General features: G+C 47.2%; 1 protein-coding gene across 1 annotated transcript in view; it reads left to right on the top strand.

Annotated features, from left to right (window-relative positions):
• The first annotated feature begins 5,269 nt into the window (after window positions 1–5,269).
• The window catches only part of hif1an (hypoxia inducible factor 1 subunit alpha inhibitor), a 17,209-nt gene continuing 7,042 nt past the window's right edge, over window positions 5,270–15,436 (top strand). Inside the window, exons 1-2 of the mRNA XM_072437023.1 lie at window positions 5,270–5,672; window positions 11,565–11,815. Of these exons, the coding sequence (XP_072293124.1) occupies window positions 5,403–5,672; window positions 11,565–11,815 (521 nt within the window). The 5' untranslated portion in view covers window positions 5,270–5,402. The remainder of the gene's footprint in view (window positions 5,673–11,564; window positions 11,816–15,436) is intronic.

The following is a 15,436-nucleotide window of genomic DNA, read 5'->3' as shown; positions in this document are numbered from 1 at the left end:
CCTCCTTTGACTCAATAAAGTGTCAGGGAAACACCTTGTTGACATCTTATTTACCAAATAATGGGCATAATCGAGACTCCGCCCCCTCGCTGGTGACCCCCCGCAGGTCGGCTGGATAGAAGACTGGTACTCGGCAACAAGCGCCTGGCGACAGAGAAAAAGAAATTTAAGAGAATGATTTATATTTATTATTTATATTATATTTCATGTTTATTACAAATTAGTACTTTGTCTGGTGGGCTAGTCCTTGAATCAATCATAATTATCGTAGGTTTGAAAAATAAATGTTGATATTTACAGGAAGTAGAGCTGCATTCTATAACAGAATCCCTCTGTGATGTCATCAATACGCGACATACCATCCAAAATACAGACAATTTACACAGAACAGACACTTTTTTCTGACAGTTTAACACAATAAAGATGTTATCAGTTATTATTATTTGTCCATTTCTAACTATTGTGTAACTTATATGGATTTTGGTCTTTGTTTACAGTATAGTTGCTAGGTAACTTGAATTATGCTGCCTTCCAGTTGTCCTGGGAGGTCAGATTTCCACTGGAACAAGCTTACATGTCAGAATTCCTACTCGAAAACGTCCCACAGTTAAAATATTGACAGTTATTTGACCTTTATTTGCTCTCTACTGCCCCCTGTCTGTCTGTGAACCCTCTCCTGTGCGCCGTTGAGCCTCTGCATTTAGAAATGTTACTAATGTCGACACAACATTTAAAACAAAAGCATACTTTAACTTTCAAATGTCGATTGCCAACGTTCAAAAGTAATACCAGTTTTCTGAATTGATCCGCATTTTGGCTGATTTGAGCACTTTCCTGCTTTTTATTATTCATTTTGAGTTGTTACAGCATATAAAGTGTAATTTATTGCTCATAAAGTCTTTCCGACTCGACAACTGGGACACAGCAACTTGGAGAAAGCGTCTCTTTAAGCTACCATTACCTATTGTGAGTCTTTTGTCTCAGAACGTTCAGATTAATACCTCTAAATGTAAGATAGTCTCTGTTCCCCTGCAGTGTCACGCCTTCCTTTTTTACACTGGAGTGCAATTATTTTCAGATGACAATGTTCTTATCAGATGAGAAGTGAACATTCCTGTACTGATTATAAAGTATTTCATTCAAAAATATCCCAAAGATGTTCCACAGATGTTGAACCACCACCAAGCAACAGAAGAGATGGGTAAGAAAGTCAAATAACTGCAAAATGTACATAGAAAGCATGATATATTTGTGGGTGTACAACAAGAATGATCTATGAGCTTGACAACTGGTCCCACTTGATTCATAATTTGAGGTAGTCTTACTTTATACTACTCGAGTAAATGTAGGAATAAATGTGTGGAGGTAACATCTGATTTATAATTCATATGTTTCATGGAATTGGAAGGACAAAATATTATATAATGCATAAAATCTGGTATTAAAAAAAGAAGAACATAAACATTTTTGTGTATTTTTTTCCATAATTTCTGAAGGAGTGGTTTATTTAGTCACTCATAGACTTATTCACAGTCGGAAGAGGAAGCAAAACTTTTCAGTCAATATTTAATACTATAAATATAGTGTCTATAGTGTCAGAAACCTGAACATTTCGTGGCTAATCACTTAAGATCCACAGATTTATATTCTCATGACTTAATAAACCATTGATTGAAAAATGCTACCTTTTGACACTTAATACATCTCGTATTCAATTGTTAGATCAAAACTAGATCAAAACGTTTGACATTTAAAGAGCAGATTGTGGCGTAAGATTTGGACCTGTTATGACACCAGATGAACGCAGCCCGTTGGCACTTCCCACAAAGTGACACGACCTCTGACAAAGGGCTGTGAACTTCCGATGCCGGGGCGCGGAGCTTGGCCCCGTCGAGTGGATCAGCAGTGAGGCATGAGTGACAGACGGGGCACAGAACCAATGGTACTCCTGCTTAGGACCTTTATTTTCAATCATTTGAGAAACAAGGAGGAATGACACACACACACACACACACACACACACACACACACACACACTCACACACACACACACACACACACACACACACACACACACACACACACACACACACACACACTCACACACACACACACAGAACATTCTGTGTGCTTGTTTCATAAGAAACCTGAAGTAGGCTACTCCATTAAAGGGTTTTAAGTGTAGTAATTTACCACCTCTGAGTTTAAGATGACAAAAATGGATCCAAATACAGTATATTTATATGTGTAATGCATTGTGGGAAGAGGAAGTCTGAGTTCTCACACGTAACACCTGACGACACAGTGAATGGGAAATGCCAGAGAGAATCCCTGACTAATAGGATTTGTGGCTTAGGGATGTGCAGCGGCGCACCTCCAGGGCCCCGGGTCATTCTGATGTGAGAGAACACTCAACACTGCAGCACACACACATGCAACACGGCTCAGGCTGCAGGGGGCTCACGGCTCAGGCTGCAGGGGGCTCACGGCTCGGGCTGCAGGGGGCTCAGGCTGCAGGGGGCTCACGGCTCGGGCTGCAGGGGGCTCAGGCTGCAGGGGGCTCACGGCTCGGGCTGCAGGGGGCTCAGGCTGCAGGGGGCTCACGGCTCAGGCTGCAGGGGGCTCACGGGCTGCAGGGGGCTCACGGCTCGGGCTGCAGGGGGCTCATGGCTCGGGCTGCAGGCTCAGGCTGGGCTCACGGCTCGGGCTGCAGGGGGCTCACGGGGGAACTCTTCTGCGTGGCGCTAAACTGTGCAGGTACAGTTACATTTAGCAGAACACAGGTACTTTTCTGAAATCAAAGGAATACACTGCAGTATTCGATTACTCAAATTTAGGTTTCAAAATGTCCAGTATTAGTAGTGGTAGATGAAGTACTCGATTTAGTTACTTAAGTAAAAGTACAAATACACAAATACACATGTACCTGTGTTCAGCCCGTGCAGCTGGATTGAGACATCCGTCTTGCCCCTCCCGGGTGGTCACTCTCCGGGCGGACAGGCAGGTGGGGGTGTGTGGGTGTGTGTGGGTGTGTGTGGGGGTGTGTGTGGGGGTGTGTGGGGGTGTATATGGATGAGCTTCAGAAGGATCAGGCTCAGCTCATCTCTGGATCCGTCACAGGACACACAGAGCATGGGAACACTCCGGGGAGCCGCCCCACAGCCCCCTGGGGGGGGGGGGAGAGAGAGAGAGAGAGAGAGAGAGAGAGAGAGAGAGAGAGAGAGAGAGAGAGAGAGAGAGAGAGAGAGAGAGAGAGAGAGAGAGAGAGAGAGAGAGAGAGAGAGAGAGAGAGAGAGAGAGAGAGAGAGAGAGAGAGAGAGAGAGAGAGAGAGAGAGAGAGGAACAGCAGAAGAGGAAACAGCAGGATCAGTGATGACAGGATCAGGGTGACAGGATCAGGGTGACAGGATCAGGGTGACAGGATCAGGGTGACAGGATCAGGGTGACAGGATCAGGGTGACAGGATCAGGGCGGGACAATGCAGTTGTTCATTACTGACTTACTATTGTGACAAAATTGTATCAAAAGTTGTGTTACAACAAACTTGATTTTGATACTAATAAAAAGGCTTGACGTTTGATACAGATTTCCATATCCCAATGACAAAAAGAATGAAACAATAACAGGAAAGGTTTGATACATCGACAATTCTAAAACTACCTGTATTGATACTTAAGTTTAGTGAATTGAGTTTACAACTAAAACTGGCACCAGAGCTCGCAGGTGTTAAAAGGTTAAAGTGCATATGACAGGTCAGACTACTGTCAGTGAAGTGTTAACTGTCTCTGTGTTTCAATGGCATGTCGCACAGTGATGACATCACAGAGCAATTCTGTTTTACAATGTGGCACTACTTCCGGCAATTTTGAAGTCTTATTTTTAATTTTTTTTTCACAAACAGCAACTTCACGAATGTAAAATGATGATAAATGTTTACTACAGGTTCATAACCAAGTCATTATTAGAAAAACAGGAGAACTTGTCATAAGCCTTAAAGGGTGTTGCACATGTGCGTTTGCTACCACAGTGGCGTAGTGGGTTTGAGTCCAACCCTCGTCATTTGTTGAAGTTCTCTCCCCACTCTCTCCCTTTTTCTTGGAACAACTGACCTGTCAATTAAAGCTTTTTGGCCCTTATACATAAATAAATAAAACATAAACCTATATAGGCTCCATCTCTCCACTGGGGTTTAAACACCAGCAGAATTGGAGATTATTATTATTATTATTGTCTCGTCTCTCGTCAATACTTAAATGTAAATCCCCAAAACAGCTATTTATTGAGTGGGATAAAACAATCTCAAGATTTGTATGAATGGTAAGGCAAAGAAGTAGAAGTATCACTATTTGTGACATCTCCATTCCACTCGATCAGAACAGCACGTGAAAATCCATACATTGGACACAGTCAATGAATACTTCTGGAACATTCTCCTGGCTGCAGAGAAAAGGCCATCACAAAGCGGCAGACACAAACAGACCAAGGACTGGACTGTGATTATAGCAAGTGGAAAACAATTACTGAATTCATTTGAAAATGGATCTGTTTGACAAACTTTGGATGAGTTTTGGATGTGTGTGTCGTACCTTCTTTGGATGCCTTTTATTTTACTTTATTCCCTTTGCTCTCTCTGTCATGTGCTGGGTATACATTTAAAAACAGAGAAAATGTAACGACTTTGTGGGTAACTCTGAACAAGTACCATAATCAGCCGACGAGTCCATTGATCAGTGTGTCCTCATGAGGTCTCTCACAATGATCAATAAGAAATCACCAGGTAAATATTGAACTGTTTCTCTTTTGTAATGAGATGAACATAGATAAAAAACTATCCGAGCAGATTAATATGACTGCTTGGATATTATTATTCTGAATAAACACTACAGTGTGTATAAAGAATAAATGTGGGCCTATACATTTGTTTCAGTTTCCTGATATATGCAACATTTAGAGGAATTTTCACTCAAAGGATATGTAATTATAAATTATTAATTGCTATGGCAACAGTTCTATTTTTTTGTTGTTGTATTGCCTGGCCCTAAAATACTAGGCAATATAGTTTAAATCATGACAACTGGAGGAGCAGGGAATACATATTTAAAAAGCAGGGAATACATATTTAAAAAAAAAGATAAATAAGTCCCAGTGTTTCACCTTTTGAAAGGAGGTAAACTGCAGATAAATGTCTCTCTCTGCTGGCGGACACGCAGAACTACAGAAGCCCTCACACTCCTGGCCGCAAGGGGTCACTGTGGCGTGGCCCTGGCGCTTGTCTCTGGGTGTTTCTCTGTCTGTTGGAGACTCGTTGGTTGCTGGCACCCATGGGTGTTGGTGTTTACACCAAACAGCGGCGATCCCAGCTCCTCTACATGTCCACGCTCCGTGTATGAAGCAGACTGTGCATGAGAGAGCGGTGTAGTGCACTCACCGTCACCGGGGCAGGCTCCAGGCTCAAGCCGCTCTCTGCGCTCTCACTGACCGGGGCAGGAGCCATGGCAGCAGCCACTGTGGTGGAGGCTGAGCCCGGTGGAAGCGAGGCTTCTGCCGCCTTCTCCGGAGTCCTGGACCGGGGCTGGGACGAGTCTCAGCTGCGGCAGTACACGTTCCCCACCAGAGCCATCCCCCGGCTGTCACACGCAGACCCGCGGGCCGAGGCGCTCATCAACAACGAGGTAAAGCTCGCGCTGTGTCCGGACAACTCACTTTAGTCACAAGCATTTAACGTGACCAGGACTTAGGCATTGTCAGTCTGCAACAAATGGCACACCTCATAATGCGTGTAATGCTGTGAATGAAAACTATTGTGAAAGGAAATAGTTACGTGAAGTTCATAGAAGCACAAGTCCTAATGGTTATGCTTTGAATATTAGACTAATAGTTCATTCTGTTGGTTGCATATGAGTCCAAACCTTTCCCCCACATCCAAAACAAACAGCTTTACTGTCGCAGCCCAGTGTGACTCTGGCTTTAGGCTGATCCATCACCTGTGCAGCACCTGCAGAGCTCTGCAGTCTGTGTCCTTGTCCCAAATCCACAGGCCTTTGGGCTTTGTAAGTTTATCCTCAGTGTGCTCTGTTCAGATGCAGCATGACGCAGCACAAGCAGCACAAGCAGCACATCATAAACAGAAAATAACACCAGAAACCCAAACCCTTTAACCTGCTCTGAACTGAGGCCAAGTCATATGTGCAAATATATAAAATATATATATATATATATATATATATATATATATATATATATATTACTAACATAACAGAGACTAAACATCTCTGAGAACTCTAAATTGTTCTGGACTAAGTGTACTTACAATGATTACAATGATGAGCACATGTGCGAGTCACGTGACCAGCCCCGTTATACTACAAACCCGGAGAGACTTCGACTTGATCCTCTTTTACCATCATTTTACTTTGAAGTCACAGTTTTATTTAAGTTAAAACATGTATCTACAGCACACTAGTGTCTGCGTAATCTCCAAACGACGAGGCCAGTCAGTCACGCGCACAAACCATCGTGATCTTCCGAGTTTAAAGTTAATTTGGTGGACGCCGCATTAAACATCTTCCGCGTGCGTTATTTGGACAAAGACACGCGCTCGCTTTTCATGCCAAAGTGCACGCGCTGCGCACGAGGAGCGCGCTCCCGGGGCCAAAGTCTGCGACACATGACAAATAAGAGCAGAGCACCTTAAAGCGAACGCGCGTGTGAAGTGAACGAGGCGAACGCGGCAGATGTTATGGTGTAGTCTGCTCCCCCGCGTGCGCGCGCGTGCTACAGCCACAGGCGCGCGCGCCCTGCTGTACGCTCAGACTGTCACGTAGCCCTCGTGCGCCGCGTTTGCGCTTTATCTGTGTGGTACGACATTTTTGTGCTTACAAATGAGTCTCTACGAGCATTTATTACTATGTTTAGAGGCATTTATTACTATGTTTAGAGGCATTTATTACTATGTTTAGAGGCATTTATTACTATGTTTAGAGGCATTTATTACTATGTTTAGAGGCATTTATTACTATGTTTAGAGGCATTTATTACTATATTTAGAGGCATTTATTACTATGTTTAGAGGCATTTATTACTATATTTAGAGGCATTTATTACTATGTTTAGAGCTTATACAAATACAGCCCAGTTAAATGATTATTATTATCACATTTGGAAAGGGCAAAATATCAGAACATTTTAATGTTGTTTTGAATATGTAAAATATGAACGTGGACTCGTTTATAGTAAGAAAAAAACAACACACAAGAGTATGATGTTATATTTGTCAATTTCTATGTATACATTTACAGCCTAATACAGGTCTAAAGCAGGACTAAAGCAGGTCTAAAGCGGGACTAACGCGGGTCTAAAGCGGGTCTAAAGCAGGTCTAAAGCAGCAGGACTAAAGCAGGACTAAAGCGGGTCTAAAGCAGATCTTAAGCGGGACTAAAGCAGGACTAAAGCAGATCTTAAGCAGGACTAAAGCAGGACTAAAGCAGATCTTAAGCGGGACTAAAGCAGGACTAAAGCAGATCTTAAGCAGGACTAAAGCAGGACTAAAGCAGATCTTAAGCAGGTCTAAAGCAGGACTAAAGCAGGACTAAAGCTGGACTAAAGCAGGTCTAAAGCAGGTCTAAAGCAGGACTAAAGCAGGTCTAAAGCAGGTCTAAAGCTGGACTAAAGCAGGTCCAAAGCAGGTCTAAAGCAGGACTAAAGCAGGTCTAAAGCAGGTCTAAAGCTGGACTAAAGCAGGTCTAAAGCAGGTCTAAAGCTGGACTAAAGCAGATCTAAAGCAGGTCTAAAGCAGGTCTAAAGCAGGACTAAAGCAGGTCTAAAGCAGGTCTAAAGCTGGACTAAAGCAGGTCTAAAGCAGGTCTAAAGCAGGACTAAAGCTGGACTAAAGCAGGTCTAAAGCAGGTCTAAAGCAGGACTAAAGCAGGTCTAAAGCAGGTCTAAAGCAGGACTAAAGCTGGACTAAAGCAGGTCTAAAGCAGGACTAAAGCAGGACTAAAGCTGGACTAAAGCAGGTCTAAAGCAGGACTAAAGCTGGACTAAAGCAGGTCTAAAGCAGGTCTAAAGCAGGACTAAAGCAGGTCTAAAGCAGGTCTAAAGCAGGACTAAAGCTGGACTAAAGCAGGTCTAAAGCAGGACTAAAGCAGGACTAAAGCTGGACTAAAGCAGGTCTAAAGCAGGTCTAAAGCAGGACTAAAGCGGGTCTAAAGCGGGTCTAAAGCAGGTCTAAAGCGGGTCTAAAGCAGATCTTAAGCGGGACTAAAGCAGGACTAAAACAGGACTAAAGCAGATCTTAAGCAGGTCTAAAGCAGGACTAAAGCTGGACTAAAGCAGGTCTAAAACAGGACTAAAGCTGGGTCTAAAGCAGGACTAAAGCAGGACTAAAGCAGGACTAAAGCAGGACTAAAGCTGGACTAAAGCAGGTCTAAAACAGGACTAAAGCTGGACTAAAGCTGGGACTAAAGCTGGGTCTAAAGCAGGACTAAAGCAGGTCTAAAGCAGGACTAAAGCAGCAGGACTAAAGCAGGTCTAAAGCAGGACTAAAGCAGGACTAAAGCAGGTCAAAAGCAGGTCAAAAGCAGGACTAAAGCAGGTCTAAAGCAGGACTAAAGCAGGTCTAAAGCAGGACTAAAGCAGGTCTAAAGCAGGTCTAAAGCAGGACTAAAGCAGGTCTAAAGCAGGACTAAAGCAGGACTAAAGCAGCAGGACTAAAGCAGGTCTAAAGCAGGACTAAAGCAGGACTAAAGCAGGACTAAAGCAGCAGGACTAAAGCAGGTCTAAAGCAGGTCTAAAGCGGGTCTAAAGCAGATCTTAAGCGGGACTAAAGCAGGACTAAAGCAGATCTTAAGCAGGACTAAAGCAGGACTAAAGCAGGACTAAAGCGGGTCTAAAGCAGATCTTAAGCGGGACTAAAGCAGGACTAAAACAGGACTAAAGCAGATCTTAAGCAGGTCTAAAGCAGGACTAAAGCTGAACTAAAGCAGGTCTAAAACAGGACTAAAGCTGGGTCTAAAGCAGGACTAAAGCAGGACTAAAGCAGGTCTAAAGCAGGACTAAAGCAGGACTAAAGCAGGACTAAAGCAGGTCTAAAGCAGGTCTAAAGCAGGACTAAAGCAGGACTAAAGCAGGTCTAAAGCAGGACTAAAGCAGGTCTAAAGCAGGACTAAAGCAGGTCTAAAGCAGGTCTAAAGCAGGACTAAAGCAGGACTAAAGCTGGACTAAAGCTGGGACTAAAGCTGGGTCTAAAGCAGGACTAAAGCAGGACTAAAGCAGGTCTAAAGCAGGACTAAAGCAGGACTAAAGCAGGACTAAAGCAGGTCTAAAGCAGGTCTAAAGCAGGACTAAAGCAGGACTAAAGCAGGACTAAAGCAGGTCTAAAGCAGGACTAAAGCAGGTCTAAAGCAGGACTAAAGCAGGTCTAAAGCAGGTCTAAAGCAGGACTAAAGCAGGTCTAAAGCAGGACTAAAGCAGGTCTAAAGCAGGACTAAAGCAGGACTAAAGCAGGACTAAAGCAGGTCTAAAGCAGGTCTAAAGCAGGTCTAAAGCAGGTCTAAAGCGGGTCTAAAGCGGGTCTAAAGCGGGTCTAAAGCAGATCTTAAGCGGGACTAAAGCAGGACTAAAGCAGGACTAAAGCAGATCTTAAGCAGGACTAAAGCAGGACTAAAGCAGATCTTAAGCAGGTCTAAAGCAGGACTAAAGCAGGTCTAAAGCAGGACTAAAGCAGCAGGACTAAAGCAGGACTAAAGCAGGACTAAAGCAGGACTAAAGCAGGACTAAAGCAGCAGGACTAAAGCAGATCTAAAGCAGGACTAAAGCTGAAGCAGGACTGAAGCAGCAGGACTAAAGCAGGTCTAAAGCAGTAGGACTAAAGCAGTAGGACTAAAGCAGTAGGACTAAAGCAGTAGGACTAAAGCAGGACTAAAGCAGGTCTAAAGCAGGACTAAAGCAGGTCTAAAGCAGGACTAAAGCAGCAGGACTAAAGCAGCAGGACTAAAGCAGCAGGACTAAAGCAGGTCTAAAGCAGGACTAAAGCAGGACTAAAGCAGGTCTAAAGCAGGACTAAAGCAGGACTAAAGCAGGTCTAAAGCAGGACTAAAGCAGGTCTAAAGCAGGACTAAAGCAGGACTAAAGCAGGACTAAAGCTGGGACTAAAGCAGGTCTAAAGAAGCAGGACTAAAGCAGGTCTAAAGCAGGACTAAAGCTGAAGCAGGACTGAAGCAGCAGGACTAAAGCAGGTCTAAAGCAGTAGGACTAAAGCAGTAGGACTAAAGCAGGTCCAAAGCAGGACTAAAGCAGGACTAAAGCTGGACTAAAGCTGGGACTAAAGCTGAAGCAGGACTGAAGCAGCAGGACTAAAGCAGGTCTAAAGCAGTAGGACTAAAGCAGTAGGACTAAAGCAGGTCCAAAGCAGGTCCAAAGCAGGACTAAAGCAGGACTAAAGCTGGACTAAAGCTGGGACTAAAGCTGAAGCAGGACTGAAGCAGCAGGACTAAAGCAGGACTAAAGCAGGTCTAAAGCAGGACTAAAGCTGAAGCAGGACTGAAGCAGCAGGACTAAAGCAGGACTAAAGCAGTAGGACTAAAGCCGGACTAAAGCAGCAGGACTGAGGCAGGACTAAAGCAGGACTAAAGCAGGACTAAAGCTGAAGCAGGACTGAAGCAGCAGGACTAAAGCAGGACTAAAGCAGTAGGACTAAAGCAGCAGGACTAAAGCAGGACTAAAGCAGCAGGACTAAAGCAGGTCTAAAGCTGAAGCAGGACTGAAGCAGCAGGACTAAAGCAGCACTAAAGCAGCAGGACTGAAGCAGGACTGAAGCAGGACTAAAGCAGCAGGACTAAAGCAGCAGGACTAAAGCAGCAGGACTAAAGCAGCAGGACTAAAGGTGCAGGACTAAAGCAGCAGGACTAAAGCAGCAGGACTAAAGCAGCAGGACTAAAGCAGCAGGACTAAAGCAGGACTAAAGCAGGACTAAAGCAGGACTAAAGCAGGAATAAAGCAGGTCTAAAGCTGAAGCAGGACTGAAGCAGGACTAAAGCAGGACTAAAGCAGCAGGACTAAAGCGGCAGGACTAAAGCAGGACTAAAGCTGAAGCAGGACTGAAGCAGGACTGAAGCAGGACTAAAGCAGGACTAAAGCAGGACTAAAGCAGGAATAAAGCAGGACTTAAGCTGAAGCAGGACTAAAGCAGGACTAAAGCAGGACTAAAGCAGGACTAAAGCAGGACTAAAGCAGGTCTAAAGCTGAAGCAGGACTAAAGCAGGACTAAAGCAGGACTAAAGCAGGACTAAAGCGGCAGGACTAAAGCGGCAGGACTAAAGCGGCAGGACTAAAGCGGCAGGACTAAAGCGGCAGGACTAAAGCGGCAGGACTAAAGCGGCAGGACTAAAGCGGCAGGACTAAAGCAGGACTAAAGCAGGACTACAGCAGGACTACAGCAGGACTACAGCAGGACTAAAGCAGGACTACAGCAGGACTAAAGCAGAACATCATTATGGGAGACTCCGAAAGGTGCTGAGATTATTGTTAATCTCTCTTTTCAAGAATATTCCTCTCTTTTGTTCCAGGAGCCGGTGGTATTAACAGACACAAACTTGGTGTATCCAGCCCTGAAGTGGGACGTCGCGTACCTTCAGGAGAACATCGGGAATGGGGATTTCTCTGTTTACGCCTCCGAGAATCACAAATTCCTCTACTACGATGAAAAGAAAATGTGCAACGTCCAGAACTTTGTCCCCAAGTCCAGACGAATGGACATGAAATTTAGCGAGTTTGTGGACAAATTGCACAAAACTGAGGAAAAGGAGGAAGAGGAGAGGTGAGATATGACATTATCAATAACTAGGAATCTCTTTTTTATATTATTTCCCGCTCAAGGTACAGTAAAAAAAAAAGGAAAATGAAAAAACACCCCACCATATGCCATAAAAATAAGCAAATAATAACAATATATAAACTGAGGAGGAATGATTAAAGGCAGTTACATGATAGTTAACCTACCACCATGACATAGATATTACCACAATTGTAGAGTAGAATATCATATTGGTATAGCTGGTTTGAAGATATTTTAAGGTGATATTTCTGCACTGTCATGTTCTATGGAATACTTGAACCTCAACCATGACATTTACAGGCACGTTTTAGCTCTTTTACGATCGATCATTATAACAACTCTGATTCTGTTAGACGTGCGTAACAAGAGGCCTATGACTATATTTACATTTGCACATTTATACATGTTATAATCAGAATCAGAAAAGGTTTATTGCCATTGTCAATGAACAGAATTCACAAACATAGGAACTTGCTTTGGTGAATAGGTGCAACATAAAACAATGAACAATGATAAAACAACCCATATAATTCAAAAAGAGAAACAATTTAAATCTGCTATAGGATCAAATAAAATAAGCGATAAGATAATAAAAATAGGCTTAATATGTACACAAATGTACAGTTGAATTTACAGATGTAGTGCAGAAAGTGAACAGTGCAGTGAGTGATTAAATAATGGTTAAAGTGTTTAAGAAGTGTTCATGAGTCCAACGGCAGAGGCAAAGAAACTGTTCTTGTGGCGGGAGGTTCTGGTCCGGATAGACCATAGCCTCCTGACTGAGGGGAGTGGCCTCCTGCCTAAGGGGAGTGGCCTCCTGCCTGAGGGGAGTGGCCTCCTGCCTGAGGGGAGTGGCCTCCTGCCTAAGGGGAGTGGCCTCCTGACTGAGGGGAGTGGCCTCCTGCCTGAGGGGAGTGGCCTCCTGCCTAAGGGGAGTGGCCTCCTGCCTGAGGGGAGTGGCCTCCTGCCTGAGGGGAGTGGCTCAAAAAGTCCATGTCCAGGGTGAGAAGGGTCGGCTGTGATCTGACCTGCACGTCCCAGAGCCCTGGAGACGTACAGGTCCTGCAGAGATTGAAGTCTGCAGCAGAGGCACAATGTACTGTAGTCTCTGTTTGGGCCCCCACTTGAGGTCCTGGGTGATGGTGGGCCCCCACTTGAGGTCCTGGGTGATGGTGGGCCCCCACTTGAGGTCCTGGGTGATGGTGGGCTCCCACTTGAGGTCCTGGGCGATGGTGGGCTCCCATTTGAGGTCCTGGGTGATGGTGGGCCCCCACTTGAGGTCCTGTGTGATGGTGGGCTCCCACTTGAGGTCCTGGGTGATGGTGGGCCCCCACTTGAGGTCCTGGGTGTTGGTGGGCTCCCACTTGAGGTCCTGGGTGATGGTGGGCCCCCACTTGAGGTCCTGGGTGTTGGTGGGCCCCCACTTGAGGTCCTGGGTGATGGTGGGCCCCCACTTGAGGTCCTGGATGTTGGTGGGCCCCCACTTGAGGTCCTGGGTGATGGTGGGCTCCCATTTGAGGTCCTGGGTGATGGTGGGCCCCCACTTGAGGTCCTGGGTGTTGGTGGGCTCCCACTTGAGGTCCTGGGTGATGGTGGGCCCCCACTTGAGGTCCTGTGTGTTGGTGAGCCCCCACTTGAGGTCCTGTGTGATGGTGGGCCCCCACTTGAGGTCCTGTGTGATGGTGGGCTCCCACTTTAGGTCCTGGGTGTTGGTGGGCCCCCACTTGAGGTCCTGGGTGATGGTGGGCCCCCACTTGAGGTCCTGTGTGATGGTGGGCCCCCACTTGAGGTCCTGTGTGATGGTGGGCCCCCACTTGAGGTCCTGTGTGATGGTGGGCTCCCATTTGAGGTCCTGTGTGATGGTGGGCCCCCACTTGAGGTCCTGTGCGATGGTGGACCCCCACTTGAGGTCCTGTGTGATGGTGGGCTCCCACTTGAGGTCCTGTGTGATGGTGGGCCCCCACTTGAGGTCCTGGGTGATGGTGGGCCCCCACTTGAGGTCCTGTGTGATGGTGGACTCCCACTTGAGGTCCTGTGTGATGGTGGGCTCCCACTTGAGGTCCTGTGTGATGGTGGGCCCCCACTTGAGGTCCTGTGTGATGGTGGGCCCCCACTTGAGGTCCTGGGTGATGGTGGGCCCCCACTTGAGGTCCTTTGTGATGGTGGGCTCCCACTTGAGGTCCTGTGTGATGGTGGGCCCCCACTTTAGGTCCTGTGTGATGGTGGGCCCCCACTTGAGGTCCTGTGTGATGGTGGGCCCCCACTTGAGGTCCTGTGTGATGGTGGGCTCCCATTTGAGGTCCTGTGTGATGGTGGGCCCCCACTTGAGGTCCTGTGTGATGGTGGGCCCCCACTTGAGGTCCTGTGTGATGGTGGGCCCCCACTTGAGGTCCTGTGTGATGGTGGGCCCCCACTTGAGGTCCTGTGTGATGGTGGGCTCCCACTTTAGGTCCTGTGTGATGGTGGGCCCCCACTTGAGGTCCTGTGTGATGGTGGACCCCCACTTGAGGTCCTGTGTGATGGTGGGCTCCCACTTGAGGTCCTGTGTGATGGTGGGCCCCCACTTGAGGTCCTGTGTGATGGTGGGCCCCCACTTGAGGTCCTGTGTGATGGTGGGCCCCCACTTGAGGTCCTGTGTGATGGTGGGCCCCCACTTGAGGTCCTGGGTGATGGTGGGCCCCCACTTGAGGTCCTTTGTGATGGTGGGCTCCCACTTGAGGTCCTGTGTGATGGTGGGCTCCCACTTGAGGTCCTGGGTGATGGTGGGCCCCCACTTGAGGTCCTGGGTGTTGGTGGGCTCCCACTTGAGGTCCTGGGTGTTGGTGGGCCCCCACTTGAGGTCCTGTGTGATGGTGGGCCCCCACTTGAGGTCCTGGGTGTTGGTGGGCCCCCACATGAGGTCCTGGGTGATGGTGGGCCCCCACTTGAGGTCCTGGATGTTGGTGGGCCCCCACTTGAGGTCCTGGGTGATGGTGGGCTCCCATTTGAGGTCCTGGGTGATGGTGGGCCCCCACTTGAGGTCCTGGGTGTTGGTGGGCTCCCACTTGAGGTCCTGGGTGATGGTGGGCCCCCACTTGAGGTCCTGTGTGTTGGTGAGCCCCCACTTGAGGTCCTGTGTGATGGTGGGCCCCCACTTGAGGTCCTGTGTGATGGTGGGCCCCCACTTGAGGTCCTGGGTGATGGTGGGCCCCCACTTGAGGTCCTGGGTGATGGTGGGCTCCCACTTTAGGTCCTGGGTGTTGGTGGGCCCCCACTTGAGGTCCTGGGTGATGGTGGGCCCCCACTTGAGGTCCTGTGTGATGGTGGGCCCCCACTTGAGGTCCTGTGTGATGGTGGGCCCCCACTTGAGGTCCTGTGTGATGGTGGGCTCCCATTTGAGGTCCTGTGTGATGGTGGGCCCCCACTTGAGGTCCTGTGTGATGGTGGACCCCCACTTGAGGTCCTGTGTGATGGTGGGCTCCCACTTGAGGTCCTGTGTGATGGTGGGCCCCCACTTGAGGTCCTGGGTGATGGTGGGCCCCCACTTGAGGTCCTGGGTGATGGTGGACTCCCACTTGAGGTCCTGTGTGATGGTGGGCTCCCACTTGAGGTCCTGTGTGATGG

This window comes from Eucyclogobius newberryi, unplaced genomic scaffold, assembly GCF_026437365.1.
Source record: "Eucyclogobius newberryi isolate DKJ021-1_F unplaced genomic scaffold, fEucNew1.0.hap1 SCAF_8, whole genome shotgun sequence".
Taxonomy (NCBI): Eukaryota; Metazoa; Chordata; class Actinopteri; order Gobiiformes; family Gobiidae; genus Eucyclogobius; species Eucyclogobius newberryi.
This window is presented reverse-complemented; position numbering and strand designations above follow the sequence as displayed.